At 35.9% G+C, this 19,173-nt stretch overlaps 3 protein-coding genes across 5 annotated transcripts; 1 reads left to right on the top strand and 2 right to left on the bottom strand.

Moving 5' to 3' along the window:
- Positions 1 to 1,068: 1,068 nt before the first annotated feature.
- On the bottom strand, positions 1,069 to 2,311 carry LOC141652575 (uncharacterized). Its single transcript, XM_074460105.1, has 2 exons — positions 2,133 to 2,311; positions 1,069 to 1,702 (listed from the first exon to the last, which is right to left on the bottom strand). Exons 1-2 carry the CDS (start codon positions 2,138 to 2,140, stop codon positions 1,138 to 1,140), a joined length of 573 nt encoding a protein of 190 aa, XP_074316206.1. The 5' UTR covers positions 2,141 to 2,311; the 3' UTR covers positions 1,069 to 1,137.
- Positions 2,312 to 4,395: 2,084 nt separating this feature from the next.
- Positions 4,396 to 9,105, bottom strand: LOC141652579 (FRIGIDA-like protein 3). 3 transcript variants are annotated; one of them, XM_074460110.1, is made up of 5 exons: positions 8,796 to 9,105; positions 8,285 to 8,327; positions 6,171 to 7,259; positions 5,649 to 5,830; positions 4,396 to 5,038 (listed from the first exon to the last, which is right to left on the bottom strand). In XM_074460110.1, exons 3-5 carry the CDS (start codon positions 7,246 to 7,248, stop codon positions 4,619 to 4,621), a joined length of 1,680 nt encoding a protein of 559 aa, XP_074316211.1. In that variant the 5' UTR covers positions 7,249 to 7,259; positions 8,285 to 8,327; positions 8,796 to 9,105; the 3' UTR covers positions 4,396 to 4,618. The 3 variants fall into 3 exon arrangements, with proteins under 3 accessions (XP_074316211.1, XP_074316209.1, XP_074316212.1); XM_074460108.1 differs by having other exon boundaries at positions 6,171 to 7,572; positions 7,751 to 8,327; positions 8,796 to 9,018; XM_074460111.1 differs by lacking the exon at positions 8,285 to 8,327 and having other exon boundaries at positions 8,796 to 9,103.
- A 5,234-nt stretch (positions 9,106 to 14,339) lies between these two features.
- On the top strand, positions 14,340 to 17,840 carry LOC141653912 (F-box/LRR-repeat protein At3g58900-like). Its single transcript, XM_074461779.1, has 4 exons — positions 14,340 to 14,356; positions 15,826 to 16,832; positions 17,212 to 17,442; positions 17,535 to 17,840. The coding sequence occupies exons 2-4, from the start codon at positions 15,837 to 15,839 to the stop codon at positions 17,838 to 17,840; spliced, it is 1,533 nt and encodes a 510-aa protein (XP_074317880.1). The 5' UTR covers positions 14,340 to 14,356; positions 15,826 to 15,836.
- The last annotated feature ends 1,333 nt before the right edge of the window (positions 17,841 to 19,173 follow it).

Below are 19,173 nucleotides of genomic sequence, written 5' to 3'. Positions count from 1 at the left end.
GCATCCTTATAACAGGATGATAAACGCAAAGGTCCTACCTTTTATAACAAATCAATGACAGTAATCATAAACAGCAGAAGTATAAATCTTTACACAGCAACATAGACCAGAAAGACGAAAACCTTTCTCACCACAATCCAGTGATGATGTTCAGAAAGATACTATCTTTACCACACAACACCAAAAATATCGATCTACAGAAATTGGCAGGCGAACTGATCTATAGATGCAAGAACGACTAAAAAACCGAAACTTTCTTCAAATTTGCTCAATATAATCCAACAATAAACATAAACCTCCACTCTTCTCCTCAAAAATCGTTGCAAGATCAGAAGTTCCAACCTCTAATACATAAAAATATAAAATAGTGTCCGGTGTAGACCAAAGAGGCTGAAACATTCATCCAATTTTCTGAGCGTAATCCAACTACGTAGCAAAACATCCTCATAATCCAATAATAAACGCAAAGGTCCTTTCTTCTATAACAAATCAATGCTAGTAAGCATAACAACAATGGCTCCTGCAATTCTGCAAATTGCGGTGCAAATTGCGGGGTAGGGGGGTTGGATGTACGCAATCTTACCCTAATTTTAGCAACACAACAAGACTGTTTCCTAATGACCCAAGATGAAAAAACAGCATAATCCAACAATTAACAAACCTCCATCCTTCTCATAAATCATTGCTAGATCAGAAGTCCCAATCTTTAATACCTAAACTGAACTTTCTTCATATTTGCTCAACAGAGACCAAAAAATGAATATAAATATCCACCTTTCTTCCCATAATAATCGAAATTAAGTATCAGCAGACGAACTCACGAACTGATCTATAAAGTCTAGAAAGACAAAAAAAATGAAACTTTCATCAAATTTGCTCAATATAATCCAACAATTAACATAAAAATCCATCCTTCTCATAAATCATCGCAAGATCAGAAGTTCCGAACTACAATACATAAGCTCAATGCAAGAAAGCATAAATATCCTCCTTTCTTCACATAATAATCGGATAAGCATTCAAGACCTAACTGATCTATAGAGACAAGAAAGACTAAAAAACCGAAAATTTGCTCAATATAATCCACCATTCTTCTCATAAATCATTACCAAAAGTTCGAAAGTCGAATACATCAAACTAATGCAAGAAAGCATAAAGAGCAGTAGATAAATACACCAACAAAGCAGAAGTAACAAGAACAACAAGCGCAGCAACAGCTTGACCCGCCGATTTACTTCCACAACTCAACATTCCCAACCTAATTTGAATAACATTAATCATAGACAACATTAAAAACAAACACCCCATCACACTTCCCAATGCCGAAGCTAACATCCCAACCCTCAAAACCTTTGAATTTATATGAGCCTTGAAAATTTCATCAGCATCTTTACTGTTCAATATATTGATAGCCAATTTCAACCCTTGTGCAACCAAAGACGAGAACAGAAAAAAACTGAATGACACCACTTCAAATACCAGAAGTTTTCGTGCGACGTCAATACCAGCGTCGCACGAAGTGCGGTTTTCGAGACTGCGTTGACCTGGAGTTGTCAACGACAGGCCTACGAAAACCGCAATGGTGAAAAGGGAGTTAACATTTACTAATCCGTCTAGTGCGGTGACGTGGACACTTGTTGTGTCAGGTGACGTGGCATAGGTGGGTCCTTGCTGGTTTCTGTGATCTGGGTAGTACTCCGATCTGCAATAATTGGAGGATCAGAACGTGGGTTAGTGTTAGATTTTCGATTAAATTCGTAATAGTCTTGTGACGGAGCCAGGATTTACAGTTATGTGCTGAAAAATTCAGCTGGGGTAATCGGTAAATGAGTAATAATGTAATAAAATTTGGAGTTTTTTATTTTCCAGCAAGGGCGAACCCCTCGATCATTATTAACAGAACTAACACATACTAATAAGGTCGTACAGTCGTACTCGCGTTATTCATTTTATTTTCATGGGTTTGTTTAAAAATAGAACAATTTGAACAAACATATGAAAATGAGGAAAACAATTGAGTTTGTAAATATATACTTCTTCAGTCCCAATTATGTGTATTTTAATAAAAAGGTAAATAAATAATTGAGACGGAGGGAGTGAATGTATAATGAAATAGAGAGAGGTGAACTTACTCATCCATGGAGGATTGAAGGAGAAGATTGATGGAAGGTTAAGATGGAAATGAAGGAGTTTTTGGTGTTTGATTAAGTTAGATGGAGTGTATGTTATTAGGAGTAGAGAAGGAGTGTGGGGAATGTTTGAGGTTGCTTTTTGGGTAATTGATTATTTGATTGAATGGAAGATGGGGATTGGGGGTTGGTAATGTGACAAGAGAAAAAAAAAAAAATGTAAGAAGTAGGTCATGTTTGTCCGAGGATTTAGGTGTTTTTCTTGATCGAGAAGAGGAGGAGATTGCAATCCTCTGAACAAGTTTTTTTTTTTTATTATTTTTTCGGAAAATTCACGTGCTACCCTCGAACTTTGTCATTTTGCACGTGGTGCCCAAGTTTTTAAGTTTGTGTACATGATACCCTCCATGTTTGATTTTCATGTACAACATGCTTTTTTTGTCGCTATAAAAAAACTCAATTGTGCATAACTCCTAGACCGGAATTCAGAATCGGACAATTTTTTTCCTTAAATGATAATCTCCTCATAATCTACGATTTGAGAAAAAAAAAATTGTCGACTGACATTTTATAGGGTTTTTTTTAAACGAAAATCTCAAATCTCAAATCAACCATATTTTCGATCTTAAATTTCCGAATGACCATTTTCGTTTTATCAATCTAAAGATCGCGAAGAGATAATCAATTTGAAAAAAAAAATATTCAATTCCGATTTCTGGTCTATGATTTATGCTCAATTGAAAATTTTAAAAACGATAAAAAGGGTACGTTTGTGCTTCAAAATCAAATCCCAGGGATAACATGTGCACAAACTTAAAAAGTTGGGTACCACGTGCAAAATGGCAAAGTTTGAGGGTACCACATGAATTTTCCGTTATTTTTTTAATCAGAGTGTTTTTCCGAAATTTTTACGCGTGGGCTTTCGAAAACTGGAATGGTATCGGTAAAAATAAAAAGGTACATCGTAAAAAAATCCATAAAAAAGTATTTTTTTGGTGTAATAAACCGGATTCGAGCAGGGTATGAGCACTAGGGCGGTAAAGCTCTCCTTCGTGAGTTTTAACACTGCTGCATTCTCAGGGCTCGAACACAAGACACCTGGTTAAGTTAGAACAACCTCTTATCAGTTGATCTAAGTACTTATGGGTAACCAACAAAAATTTATGAAACGGCATGTCCACACTCCATACCAAGGAGGCCAGGACGGTCTAAGCCTTAACCTGCCCTAATGCTGAAAAACAAAAGTATAAAAAATGAAAAATTTTGCGTGGTTTGGACCGGCCAATCACAAATTAGTTGAGGGTCGGTCAGAGCTAACCTAACCTGTCATGCCTCCTTAATTAGACCAATTCAAGATCTAGGAGATTAAGCTCAGTGGGCAATCCGAGACAAACTCGGCCCGACCCTGCTCGATGTTTGCCTCTAGAGGAGATTAATAACTTGATGGGTTCGAAATCAAGTTTGCCTAACCAAGAGGCTTCAAGTTCTTTCGAAAAATTTAGAAAACTTGCCTTGTAATTTTGTATTGAAAAGTTACCATTTTTCTTAATTACTTTACGGAGTACATTGTCTTGCGAATTCGAAGGAGGGTAAATTTAGGTTGAGTTAGGTGGTTGATTTAATTTTGGCGTTGGAGGGGATTAGAGGTGATTTGTGCGGGTTATACACTCGTACAGTCGTACTAGTGGTGGATCGTTAGAGAAAGTCGTACATGTTGAAATTACTATTCCAATAAGTCGAAATTTCATAGAGCAACTTTTTTTTTTTTTTTTTTTTTTTTTTTTTTTTTTTTTTTTTTTTTCAGAGAGAAAAAGGGTGATTATAATACCCAAAAGTTACAAAACAAGCTATTGGACTAGGTTGCACTAAAAGCCCGCCTAGCAAAACTAGTGCAACAAAGCCAAATTTAAAGAAGACCTAACAAACAGATCATCCAACATTAGATTCACTTTCATGTCACCTTTATGGGTCATCAATCCTCGACCAAAATCCGGTTCATTAATGCCGCATCATGACCAAACCCCATCTCTTTAAATATGGAAATCGGTTTGAGATCCCGTAACCCATGTAACCCATCCAACGCAGTGACGAGGCAAGGGTGATGGATCATGGAAGGTGCAATCTTACCTATAAATTATTTTTCATCAAACATCACAGTCTTCAAGCCGCATTCAAACGAATGGCAAACCATCCAAGTATCCAACAGCATGACCAAAATCGGAGATCCAACAGAGACCTTAGCTTGTGACGAAACTTAAAAACAAAATTAACAATAGAAAACACAGTTCATATATTAGAGGATTAAACGGTCTCATTATACATCGGAATTGAAAATGTCTAGAACACTAAACGTTGTTTTTTTTCCTTAAACCTTCCATTATCTCAGTCTTTTCCTGCCTACATACTAAAATTACCCATACATTGCCCAACTTGAAAGGGTTAACAGCTAGCAGTTAAAATACGCTGATCATGGAAGTCACCGATTAGCATCAGTACCAGCTAGTGTAATAGTTACCATGACCAGGAGGAGGAGGAGGAGGAAAGCCATAAGCAGGAGCACCCATGACGGGAGGACGGTGATTGTCAGTGGGCCCAGCAGTGTACATGTAGGGTCTGTTGTCGAAGACGTACTGGTGATGGTACCTGTCAGTAGGCCTAGCAGCATACGGGGAACTGTTTGGAGCGACATTATTGATGCGAGGAACAAACCCAGCGTTGGTAGCTCTGGGCCTTTTGGACTGAGGTTTGGTAACTTCTGTGGCCCGTTTCTTGTCTGCTTTGGCCTTCTCGAGAAGCAGCATGCGTTTGATTAGGGAGTCCACCGGGAATTGTCCTTCAAGTTTGTGTTCTTCGACACATTTGATCACAGCCTTTAAAGCACCAAGTTCTCGTTCACCAACGTCGCAATTCTACAGCACGATAGAACTAAGTCAGGTAAACTAACGGTAAAAGTCATGCGTAAACAGAAACTTTACATCAAAGAGTGGGTGATTGAAAGTGTGTGCACAATCCCAAGATTGAAACTGCGAAAAAAAGGGACATCCAAGATTGCTACATTGTTTTAAGTAAATTTAATCGACTTACTGGTTGTGAAATCCATTCAAATAGTATGCCCTCAATGTTCAAATTCAAATTCTTAACACACAGTAAAAAAAAAAAAAAAAAAAAAAAAAAAAAAAAAACAAGAGCATTCTTGAGTTCACTAGTATAATTCACATTCTACGAGGTAATGAAGTCGGTTACTCCGATGTATGTGATCTTACCCTTGCGCTGACCTTGTAAAAACTCACGTTCTTAATATAAAGTAATAGAACTCACAACAGTGCTACCTCTGCACATTAAAAGGCTGGCAAGGTAAGGAAGGTCGGATGTATGCAGTTTTACCTGGTGATTATTCCTGTCTTTACATATAATGCATCATCAGAGCTAGTGCGATTCTTTAGTACACATGGAAAGAGTGATACAGCGAAAAATAGAAGATAAGAATGGGCATAAAATACTTGTGAGAAAGAAAGGGACCTGAGCGATGGAAGCCGCATGTGATACACTTCCAGGTTTGGCAGGCGATGCAACTTTTTTTGCCTCATTCAAATGGGACTGCAGCAGAGGCACAGGTGGAAACTTCTCGGTCAAATCAAATTGGAAGGCCAGGTTTACAGCGTCAATTTGCCTGCCGCCATTGATCAGCACTTCAATGACACCTGAAAACGCCAATAACTTTGTGTCAACACAAAGCAGAAACACATTAAAACAGCTGATGCCGACATCTGCAGACTACAAAGGAAAATTACGCAAAACCTCTTTGAAATTTCTGCCGCATCATCTACAAAGCAGCTACCTCTTACCCGCAAAAGGACAAACAATATGTTGCAATATTTCAGAAATATTAAGATCTCTTATCCAAACAGAAGAGATCGGCGGATATTACATTCTTATACTTGTCATTTTCTGTCACACTCACATGGGGTATTTAACAGGAGTAAACGCTTTATAGTTGCTTCAGTGAGAAATGAGCTTATTTAAAAGGAAAATAAGACATACCAGGCATTTTGTCAGATAACCCAAGAGAGCGGCAGAGATCAGCAGCTTGCCGACGGCGTGAAACCAAAGGAACAAGTTTGATAAGTTCTTCCATATCGAAATCAGATGCAACACCAAATGTATCAAGAAGTTGTAAAAATGCATGTGCTTCCAATGAGTTTCCACTTCCAGCCTCCATGTCAAGTTCATTGAGTTTTGGCTTCCATGCTTCAGCAATAGCTTTTGCTCGTGCTTTGATCTCTTGTGTGATCAAGCTAGAAACAGTGCCTTCATCCATGCTCATAAGCAAAAGGCTAAGACACTCCATCAGCATGATGCAGGTTCGACGAAGACCCAAAAGGTTTGAATCCTTCTTTGCATCCGAGTTTGTAACGTCATCACGATAAAAGTTACTCAGGGAGTTCAAAACCAAGCAAGCAGGGTCAGCGGCAGCATTCAATGCCTGAGGTATCTCCTCCCTCATTGATGCAAGGTTCTTGCGATTGTCAGATATAAAATTGTGAAGGCCCTCTGCATTCATTTCTTCACACAATTTCACTAGCTCGGGATAAGACATCACTTCTTCCTTTCCATTTTCAGCTGACTGTACTTCTGGGCTTTCATCTTCAACCGTCCCATTTATGTCCTCAGTAGTGATCTCAGACATCATAGAGTTAGTCGGGGTCTCCTCCATTATAGTTCCCCCTTGGCTCTCACTACTGACTACAGAATGTTCTTCACATGACACCTTCCTTTGTTTGTCTCTAGCAATTGCAATAGCAAATACAGCAGCATCCCTCTTCTCTTGCAGCCTCTCCAATGAAGCCTCCTCCTTGGCCACAACATCAGCTTTACGTTCCTCAAGTATCTCTTGTGCTTTCACAGTCTTAGTCTCATATTCCTTCTCCTGATCTTCCAACTCATGAAACCGTCTCTTCAGTGACTTCTCCAAACCATGAAAATGGGCTTCCAGCTCCTTCCATTTGAGATTAAGGGTAACAGCTCGGTTACTTTCGAGCTCAGCAAATGCTTTCTGAAGTTGTTGTATCTTTGAAGTAGTAGAGTCTATCAGTATCGAAACAGACTTGGTATCTTCCATTGCAAGACAGACTGAAAAACCAGCAACACTTGATAAGGAAAATAGGAAATTTAACAAGTAAAGGCCTGTGTACTTGAGTAGTACTGCAGGCATTAACATAAAGGCGTATTAGGTTCACCCATGCGGGTCCCATGTTTTAGTTCCGTACACCGTAATGTATTGTAATCCATTTCCATCCTATGTGGCACTGATGATCATTTATGAGATAACAATATTCTGAAAACAACCTATCCACATAATAAACTACCCGAACGTTATAAGCGAACTATACTACTCTACCAGACACCAATGGACCACCAACACACATTAACTAGACTAATCACACTACGAGATGCAGGATTATAGGTGCAATGGTGCCTACCAACATTAAATAATTGCCAGTGATCCTACTACAACTTTTTAATCCGCATTGCACACCTTATTTAAGTTAAGAGGAAGTTAATGGAACTTCAATCACACAGACACCAATGGACCACCAACACACATTAACTAGACTAATCACACTACGAGATATAGGATTATAGGTGCAATGGTGCCTACCAACATTAAATAATTGTCAGTGATCCTACGACAACATTTTAATCCGCATTACACACCTTATTTAAGTTGAGAGGAAGTTAATGAAAAACTTCAATCACACGGTGACAAAATAATCCTTTGTCCTGACTCATTTTATGGTGCCTATACAAACCCTAATAATGTCCTAATACCCTAGTTATCTACAGTTTTACCAACTCCGATCAAATACCATTCCACAGAGAAAGGGAAAAAAAATCCGCTATTTAGTCAAATCACAGATACTAGTACTCCGTAGCCAGTACAAATTCCATTTCATACTAGGCACAAAGATAAATCGAATTGCTACAACGAGCTCATGCAACATTTAGCTCACAGCATATCGATTATTGAAGTCACTATCAACATACATTATCTACAATCTGCAAAAAATATGAATTAAAACACACAGACGGACAACGATAGCAAACGGAAAAAGAAAAATACAACAAATAATTAAGATGCAGTATAAAGAACTTACTCCTTTAAAACTATTTCAGGCAGCAATTAGATCTACAAGAAACCTATACATAATAAATCAAACAAAATATATTACAACACAAAAATTAGCTCAACAAAAACATTTATAAACTAAAACATGCTAAAAATTAAACAAAAAGAGCAAAATATCCAGATCTAGAACTGTATAACAAAAGAAATTAAACTATACTAAGCTCAACCAACGACTTCCTCGAAAATAAACAACGATTCCTCCAAAAATCAGCATTTCACATCATTTTTCAGCTAAAATTACGGAATTTACTCATTATAAGCAATAAAAACCGATCAATCGATAGCACAAAAACCTACGCTAAGCTCAAGCAACAAAATCCTCGAAAATAAACAATGATTCCTCAAAAAAATCAGCATTTCACCTCATTTTTCAGCTAAAATTAGGTATTTTCTTCATATCAGCAGTAAAAAGCAATCAATCGAAGCACAAAAAATCATAAAAATTAGCAAAAAAATCGAAGAAAAACAGAGATGATTACCAAAGAAAAGAGAAAATCATCGGCGAAATGAGCAGTAGATAATTGCGGCGTCCATAGAGCGTAATAGTACGAAGATGAGCGAAGCGAAGAGAAAAGGAGAGAAGACGAGTGACCTAGAGAGAGAAAGAGAGAAGAAGAAGAGAGAGAAAAAGGGGAAAGGGGAAAGTGGAGGAGAGAGGAACTACCCTTGCTTTATCTTTCGAACTTGCTTTTCTCTCTCTCCTTCCACCAACGAATTTTTTCTTTTTTCAGTTATTTCTTTGGATTTTTGCCACACTACTCATTATTAGTTGGTCTTTTGTGAAATTAAGGCTCCGTTTAGCACGATACTTCAGTTAATTTATTTGAAAAAAGTAATTTATTTGACAAAATTTCAGATACCTGAATTTTTTGCAAGTGTTTGGCAAATAGCTTATTTGGTCAAATAAGGTACCTGAAATGAAATGCTACCTCAGGTAGCATTTGAGAAATCAGGTACCTGAAATGACTTATTTTCCATTTTTTACCCCTTTATTCTATAATATTAAATAATTTTCATATCCTTTTACGTCATTTTACCAAAATCAACTCTACCTTTTCAGCTGATTTGTCAAACACATTTTTATATAATCAGTTACCTTATCAGCTCCTAATTTTCAGCTACCTTATCAGTTACCTTTTCATCTTTCAGTTAGCTTTTCAGTTTTCAGCTACCTTTTCAGGTAGTTTTGCCAAACAGAATCTAACATTGTCCCGATTATTTACGGTTAGTCTTGTATAAAAAGGTTTTACGTAATTGCTCCGTAAGAGTACATAGTATTAAAGAGTGAAGGTAATTATTAAAATAGTCATCTTATAATAAACTTGTGTAATATCGTTTTACATAAATATTTGTGGATTAATTATTTACGGGTTTTTTTTGGTTGTCCTATATCTACATTTTCTAACATAATATGCTTGAATTTAAATAAATAAACAATTAAAAACTTGAAAAAAAGGTGAAATGAGCAAATTTTCTTATTTTTTAAGTGAGTTTTATGTGTGTATGCTGATATTAAAGGCGGTTTTTTTTTTTTTGCCTCGAAGTTGAAACTACATCGAGGCCACTTCTCAAACAAACCCAATACAAAATAAGTTATAGGTTTATCAACTCGAGCCCTCATATCCACTTCCACTCAATCAACAGTAATAGTTACGAGTAGATTTTATATCAAAATTCGTTTTAAAGTACCTTGTTTCTTAAACATATGTCAGGTCTTAACTTTATATTTGAAATGTGGCCTCTAAAATATACATCGCCGCCCCTCATTATTGAGATAACTTCAAACTTGAGACAATTTTTTTTTTTAAACCGTCTTACATATATCTTTCTTTTTCATCTTACCCAATACCCATTATGTTAAGACATTTTTGGTAGGCATGTTCACCGGTCTAGAACCGGACCGCAAAGAATCGTGGACCGGACAACCCCTTACCCCAAAACTGGAGACCGAACCGGTTAGGTGAGTGGACCACATCAATTAGGTGGGGACCCGAACCGGACCAGAACCCTTTGGGTCCGGGTTTTTCCGAGTTTGGACCTGATCCAATTTTAAAGGTTATTTGAGGTTAATTTTTTACTTGGACCGGATTGGAGACCGGACTAGTTTGTATTCGGTTAAGACCGGACCTGCCGGTCCAGGTCGGTCCGATTTACCGGTCATCCGTCTTAAAATTGAAACAGGTCAAATAAAGTCATAAAGACACACCATCTTAGTTAAAGGACTTGTATTTTCGAATAAGGTCTACAATTGTACGTAAATATACTAGCAAGATTGTTTTCGAATGAAGATGGTTTTCTTATAGTAAAAATTTACAGAGAAATAAATTCAATTCAATTCAATTAAAATTAAAATAAAATGGAATTGGGAAATACGGTTTTGAGTAATTCAAGATAGTAGGAATATTGGAGTAATTGTTTTCCATGTTTTATGCCCGACATTCTTCGTCTAGACTCTAGAAGTATAAGACTTCCATTTATATAAAGGTCACTGTCAGTCAAGTGCGCCAAGCAGCCTTGTTTCATGCTTTGCCAATCAATTTGAAAAAAATTAATTTTAATTTTAATTTTATTTTTTTACAATTATAAGGAATACAATGCTCAAATACTTCGTATAACCCGTAGACTTTGCAAGTAGATCATTCGGTTCAATTTCAATAGGGCTAATCTTAGTTTCTGTTTGATTTCGATCGGTTCATTTCGGTTAGTCACTTTAATCGATTTGTGATATTTCGAATAGGTACAGTTCAAGTCGGATCAATATCAATATTGTAAATTAAAAAAAGGTTTAATATTTCATATACTTTTCAATTTGATTGTGATAAAACATCATTAATTAATAAATAAAAATCAATCAAAAATATACTAAAATGAGAGTTCACTTGTTATCCAATATTGGATGTCTTAGTCATTTATTTACCATTTTATTTTAAGAATGTTTTTAGGGGTAGTTTGATCACCAACTACTCCATACAAGAGGGTTATAAGTTGGAATTTCCCATAATTTGATTTTCGGGGAAGTGGTGATTGACCCCCATAACTTTGTGCAATTGTGAAATTAACCCCCACAACTTTCAATTGGAGTAATTTGGTCCCATAACTTACATAATAAGTGAAATTAAACCCCTTTATCAAAATCTCACGAGAAATTCAATTTATTATATCAAAAAATTAAAAATGATTATGTTTTTATGAAAATACAAAAAAAAAAAATAGCATAAATTAGATAGAAAAAATTAAAAATACTTTACAAAAATCAAACAATTTATTATTTTTATATAAAGCACAGATTTTTCAATTTGTTTTTGCTATTTTTGTAAAAAAAAATTCAATTGCAAAATATTTTTTTAATTTTTTTACATACGTATGTATTCGGTATGATTTTTTGAAAAAAAAAAAACAATTAACAATTTTTTGTGAATTTTTTTGAAATGTTGAAAAATAGAGTATTTTGAATATTGGTTTGCCCTTTTATTATATTGTTTATATTTTTTGTCATGAAAATATTTTATTCCGACTTTTAATTTTAATACAACTACCTAACAAAATATTTTGCAATTGAAATTTTTTTACAAAAATTGTAAAAATTTTTGAAAAATATGTACTTTATATAAAAATAATAATTGTTTGATTATCGTAAAGTATTTTTAATTTTTTATCTAATTTATGCTTTTTTTTTTAATTTATTTTTTGTAAACTTTTATTTTGTATTTTTTATAAAAACATAACCATTTTTACTTTTTTGATATGATAAATTGAATTTATCGTGAGATTTTGATAAAGGGGTTTAATTTCACTTATTAGGTAAGTTATGGGCCAAATTACTCTAATTGAAAGTTATGGGGGTTAATTTCACAATTGCACAAAGTTATGGGGGTCAATCACCACTTCCCCGATTTTCTTTTGATACTCCGTAATAGTTATAACTTATAAATGTATTTACGATTAATATAAATTAAGTTCTAGATAAAAAATAATACGGATTTTTTTAAAATATAAGATAAGATATATTAATTGTAATTACACAAATTCTCATTTCAAACGGTCATTTTCGTCTGAAGCCTTAAGACTTCAGATGGGTCATAGGTGACCGTTTTAAAATGATCACATTTTGACCTAAAAAAGACCATTTTTAAATAGTCATATTTGACCATAAAATAGTCACATATAACCTGTCTGAAGACTTAAGCAGAAATGGCCGTATGAAGAGAGACCTGTTGTTGTAATAATACGATGTTTAATCTCTTTTTATAAAGAATTGGTAAAATACATGAAATAGATGCGCTGATTTTCCTAAACTTGCCCATTTTACATTCGAACATCGGGCCAATTTGATTCTCTCAATCCCTCCCTATGTGTGTAGTAGCCTAGTAGGGCTGTGCTCGGGCTGGTCTGACCGGGGGCGGGACGACTCACCCAGCTAGGCCCTGAATCGGCCCATGGGAGATGCGGGCTAGGCCGGGCGGGGTCGTGCTGGATAATGTAAAACCCAAGCCAAAGGCGGGCCTCACACACATATATATATTTTTTAATTTTTCTCAAAATAACGGGTCAGAGACGGGTCAGGCTAGATATATGGAACCCGAACCCATCCGTGTATTGGGCAGGCCTTACATGGCCAGGAGTGGGGCAGCCAAAAGGAGCTCGTGTGGCGGGTCTGGCCGAGCTGACCCGTTCCTTTGGCTGGCCAAACTCACTGAGCCGATTCACTGGGCTAGATCCGACCCTAAGTATATACGGAGTATCAGTGTCTTTAATGGGTGGACCTTATTAACGCCCTTATCGTGAAAAGTACAGCAATGATTAGTAAAAGTTATTTTAGTGGATTATTTAGATAACTTGATTTTATAAAAACACTTATATAAAATGGTTTTATATTAGAACTAGTATTGGTGCCCGGCTTCGCCCGGGCTACCTCTACTTACCATTAAATTTTTTTTTTCATTAAATAAAATTACTTAAAGTTCCATAACTTATAAATTTATCATTAATATATTTTTCTATGACATATCCTAAAATTACGATGAAATAAATTTTGAGACAAATTCATTACTCCCGCTATTAATATTTTACTCTTATTAATGAAACAATAGTAATAACATTTCACTACTTGCCCGTAATCATTGTTACTTTCACTACTTCCGCCGTAATTATTGTTACTGTCACTACTGCCACATTAATATTGATAATTTCACTACTCCCGCCGTAATTATTGTTACTTTCACTATTGCCACATTAATATTGATTATTTCACCACTCCCGTTGTTGTTTCTACCATTTCACTAATCTCGCTGATAATATTGTTACTTTTACTATTCAAATTAGTGATTACTATCATATAACTATATCCAATGTTACTACAATTTTTTTTCTTTACTGATGAAATTACTTTTACTACGTAGGCATGCAATTTTAAGAGAATTATATATTTATATAAATGTATTACATATATGCATTAAATCAAATCGAAAGAATTATGCAATATTATATATTATGGAATCTAACTTGAATTATTTATAACTTACTTATATTATATTTTTGTATGTTAAATAATTAACATCTCTATACATCTAATAAACTATAAAGTTTAATAAACTTGCATAGATTTTAAATTTAATATATAATTTTATGATGATAATAATTAATACCATGTTTAGAAAAATTACCAAGTTTCTATATAATTTAATTTTAACCCAAACTATATGATATTTGCATTGAGATCCCTTAATCGGGTCCATCACACGGTGCTGGTGATTTAAAACTATATAGTATAATTATTTTGTATAATTTTCTTTAATTACATTGAAGTCCCTTGGTTTCTGAATTTAATATATAGTATTGATTGATTGATTGATTATTGAATTCCGTATCATTTACGGACTTGGGAGTAAAACAACATGATGATATGAGTAATTGTTTTCCGAGATCAGTTAAAACTCGGCTCAAACCGCCCAATTTGCATAAAAAGGCAGTCTTAACTCTTAATCCTTAACTAATCTTAACTTTCATCCTTTGTCTAGTTATCTGCTCCTCCTCGTCATTGGTAAGTACCTCGTCTCGTCTGCCTTTGTGATGTCTCTCTTATTTATCTCTGTATTTTTGTTCTTCTCTGATTGTCGTTTTTGTAACTGTTACTCACAAAGATTACCACCCACACGGCCACACGCGAAGTTACTACCTCCGTCCCAATCAATAGTTTAAGTTTGTTTTATTTTCCCGTCAAAAAATAAAGCAAACATAAACAACTGTTTATTGGGACAGGGTATTAATATTTTAGGGGTTTGTGTTTTGATACCGTCTCTTTTAGGGCTTGTTTGGATACAAAATATAGAGGGGGAAGGAGGGAAGGGAAAGGGAAGGAATGAGAGGGGAGCGGAATAGTGGGTGGGAGTTTTCCCGACAAATCTTTCCTTTGTTGGAGGATTAAGAGGATGGACTTTTCCATTCCCTCTAATCCCTCCATCTCCAATTTGCAACCCAATCAAAGAGAATTGTTCAAATTCCTTACCCCCTTTCCATCATCAGCAAGTCTCCCTTGTGACGGGTATATCCGTCATAAGCTTGCGACGGGTCAAATACTACCCACATAGGTAGATAAGACAAAACAGAATGCTACCCTCTAGGCACTTTGCTTTTTGTCTTATCTCCCCATGTGGATAGTATTTGACCCGTCACAAGCTTGCGACGGATAAGTCCATCACAAATGAGAATTTGTGTTCCACCATATATCCTCTATCTAAAAAAAGGGTTTGTTTCTTTTCGGTTGTGTTTGGATAGCAAAAGTGGAGGGAAAGTGAGGGGAGGGGGAAAGAGGGAAGGGAAAGGGAGAGAAGGGAAGGGGAGGGGGAATGATGTGTGGATATTTGGATACAATTTCCCTCCAAATCTTGTCTATTATGAATAGATTTTGATTAAGCTTGGAGGAGCAAATTTGGAAATTACATCAGTCGCAAACTCGCAAGAGTCGCAACCACATAAGCTACCACGTGAGGGTACATATCAACCCAAACACGAGTCGGGAATTTTAGAGGCGCACAATGAGCTGTCTCATTACCACTTCTCTTAACTTTGTTAAGAGAAAAGGCATCAAAAGTAGGACTTAAATCTACAATTTGCCAGACAACATTGCCAAAATACTTGTTAAAACCTTTTTCAATTTGAGAGCTGTAATGAGATGCAAAGAGTCGGATTCCAAAATCACTGAACGTGCGCCCATTTGATGCACCATTGCCAATCCCAAAATAGCCGCGTTGATGTCTTTACCTGTTTTACCCTTCAAATTTAGCTGCATAAACATTTATCGTCGTTGTCCATCACTTAGCTTATGACTTTTAGCGGCGTAGATTCTAGATGATGTTAGTTTAGTTATTTTAAGGAAAGGAATAAAAAATGTGACTGAGCTTTTAAAATTCTGGTTTTTTCTGCTTCCATATTATGAAACGTTTCTTAAATTTGATTGAGATCATTAGAATCAATGAGACTACTTTTTTTTTTTTCTATTTTGTGATCCAGGACAGACAAATATGGATTTCAGCTTGAAAAAATGTTGTAGAGATCGGTTAAGTAGTTTACCGGATGAATTGATATGTCAAATACTTTCATCACTTCCGACCAAGGATGCTGCTATCGCGAGCCTCTCTTCGAAGAAGATGAGGAGCGCTTTTATGTATTTAACAACCCTTGATTTTGAAGATTCACCCATATCTTATTGTGCTAGGAAAAATCCCCAATTAATTGAGCGGTTTCAAATTTTTAAGACATTTGTGGATACTATACTCTCGAAATCCCGGTCTCCTCATCTTAGCAAGTTTAGACTTGGATTTGGTGGGGATTTGATGATTAAGTCCTTTCACTATCATCGTTGGTCGAGAGAATGTGGCAAACATTGTTTCCCCGATTTGGAACCCACCAAGCTTAATTCATGGATATGCTTTCCATTAAGTCGTTGTGGTGTTAGAGAGATTGACCTACGCATTCATGTGAGGGAGCCGGAAAAGCTACCCTCGGCGTTTTTCACTTATGAGACATTGGAGGTGTTGAAACTCGACACAAATCTTGATTTTGAACTAGTTTCTAGTATGCCATCCTTTAGGTTACCGAACTTGAAAGTACTCCAACTCCGTTCAGTTCTCATACTCGAGGATGACTTTGTGGGTAGGCTACTTTCAAATTGTCCTTTACTTAAAGAGCTTGATATGGATTGTTGGTGGGAGTATGGGAAATCGGTGACCATATCTTCACCATTGCTCGAGAAATTGGTGCTATCTATGAATAAGAATCTCCAATTTGAAGACCCAGGTGACCTTGTGAGTATTGATACTCCTAATTTGCAGTATTTTGAATACGAAGACAAGTTAGCTCTTCACTACTCCGTCGCAAGCATGAAGGCTCCCGTCCAAGCTTCAATCAATGTTTATTGCGATTCAGGGACGGCTGATGGAAATTTTCGGAGTATACATACCCTTTTGAGAGCTGTGTGTAATGTTCAACGTTTAAGTTTGTTCTTCTCTTGTCTCGAGGTTTAGTTGATCTCTTGACCTCTTACTTTTGGTTTTTTATTTACTTCATAATTTCAAATTTGATGAATTCAGTCTATGCAGTTAGTTAATGTATTATACAACTGGTTGTATATACAACTTAGTCAATGTAACTGAACTTTGTTACAAAGTTGTCGAGCTCTATTAACAAAATTATTGAGCTATGGTATAAAGTTATTGAGCTTACCAGAATAATTATTAAGCTCAATAACTTCGCAAAATAGCTCAATAACTTGTAAAATAGCTCAACAACTTTGTGTTAGAGCCCGGCAACTTTGTGCGGTTGTACAATGTTATTATACAACTGGTTGTAGAATAGTATTTGTGAGTAAGACTACATACATCCACCTGACCCCTGACTCGTTATAGGAAGACCGAACCATGTTATTGTATTTTATCTGTTTTATGTGATTGTGTCTTTGCTATTGTGTGCATGAAGTTGTTGGATTATGAAGACTTGGAAAATCAACTCCCGACTTTTCATAACCTTAAGCGTTTGGAGGTAGATACTAATTCAAGCAGTAAATGGGATACGGTCTTGTTTGTATTTCTTATGCGTTCACCTATCTTGGAAGTACTTGAATTCCGTGAGGTCAGTATTCTCATTTGCTCGTCTTCTATGTTCCTTGAGTCGTAAAATAACTCTCGTACATATATCATGTTTATCATATGTTATCTTTGCAGGGAATCGACCCCATGTATGTATATGTACCTGATCATGATGAACTTATTGCTGAATCGGAGCGCTGGTTTTACAGAAAAAATCAAGTAAGCCCTTACTGTTGCAAGCCGCACCTAAAAAGAATCGTCATCAAGAAATACCGTGGCACAATACGGGAAGTCGAGTTGATCCGTTTTCTCCTGGAAAATGCACCAGCGTTAGAGGAATTATTAATTATATGCAAACGCAAAGATAAGACTATACTACCCGAAAGCACATTGAAGAAGTTACCTATGGCCTCATCCACTTGTTTAATTATAGTGCAATAATCCATATGTGCAACAATATTCTTGCTGTATATTTATTTGACCCGTCTACATCTTTAGACGGATATACCCGTCTACAATGAGACTAATTGTATTCTAGTACACTCAGTAGTTGAACGGGAAGGTTGATGGACGTTGAGACCGCTCCAAAGATCTTTGAACAATGATATACACTAGCTGATTTACAACACGATGAGCGATTTGAGCTTTAATATGATGGAGGATAATTTTCTCTCGGATGGTGGCGATAAATGAAATCGATAGTAGTTGACATGTAAAACAATCAATCGGATGGAGTTCGGGTCAGGTTATTTTCGGATTTGTAAGAATTCGGGTGAGGTTGAGTCATTTCAAGTTCAAGTCATTTTGGGTCTATTATTATCAAATTAGTCGGGGATAACACTCAGTTTGCACTTTGTAAAAATAAACGTTCAGGTCGAGTCAAATTATCTCGCGTTAATTAGGGTTTCCGCTTTATTATTTTAAATTAGTCAGGGTCAGGGATAATGTAAAGGTCTTGCACAATAATTAGTGGAAAAAAAGCCCCTTAAAACAACATAAAAAAGGCAGTCTATACTCTTTCACAACTCTTTACTCTCAGGATCTCATCCCTTCTTTGCTCCTCCTCATCATCTGTATGTACCTCTTCTCTAATTCAATTCTCTCTTATTTATCTCTGTTTTTTGTTCCACTCTGATTGTCGTTTTTGTTACTGTTACCCATAAAAATACTACCCTCACGAGAAGTTATATATTAGCACGTATTCTTGTTTAAGACGGGAATACCCATTTTAATAGTAAAACGAATACAAATAGATATCATATGAGAAGGGTAGTTGTCTAGGTAATAGCAAAAAGTTTGTGTTATTATCGTCAATCGAAAGTATTTGGATGCGTTTTACCATTAAAATGAATATTTTCATCTTAAGACTAGCTTGATTATTAGGGTTTTTGTTATTTGTACCACGGCTTGTGCCATGTGTTGGAAAATAAGCGCCAATCTCTCACGCGCAACGTTAGCAACCAATCGACAAGTAAACCGTAAAAGTAAATAAATGTAAGCAATAATAAGATGAGACGGTATTTTAGGGTCAAACCCAGGGTAAAACCTTCCAAACCGGAAGTAAAACCCACAAGCCAAATCGACTAGAATCCACTATAATAATAGTACCAGTACAACGTAACTGTCCCGAATTAACACCAATTCGAAACCCACAATAATATAAGATAACAACCTCTAGCCCTCCAGTAATATTAGTCAATGCCACTAATATCACCCCTAGAGTAACCTCCTAAATTATTGTATAAAAACACCCGTTGTACTGCCTCTCACGGTC

This window comes from Silene latifolia, chromosome 4 (genome assembly GCF_048544455.1).
Source record: "Silene latifolia isolate original U9 population chromosome 4, ASM4854445v1, whole genome shotgun sequence".
In the NCBI taxonomy this organism is placed as follows: Eukaryota; Viridiplantae; Streptophyta; class Magnoliopsida; order Caryophyllales; family Caryophyllaceae; genus Silene; species Silene latifolia.
This window is presented reverse-complemented; position numbering and strand designations above follow the sequence as displayed.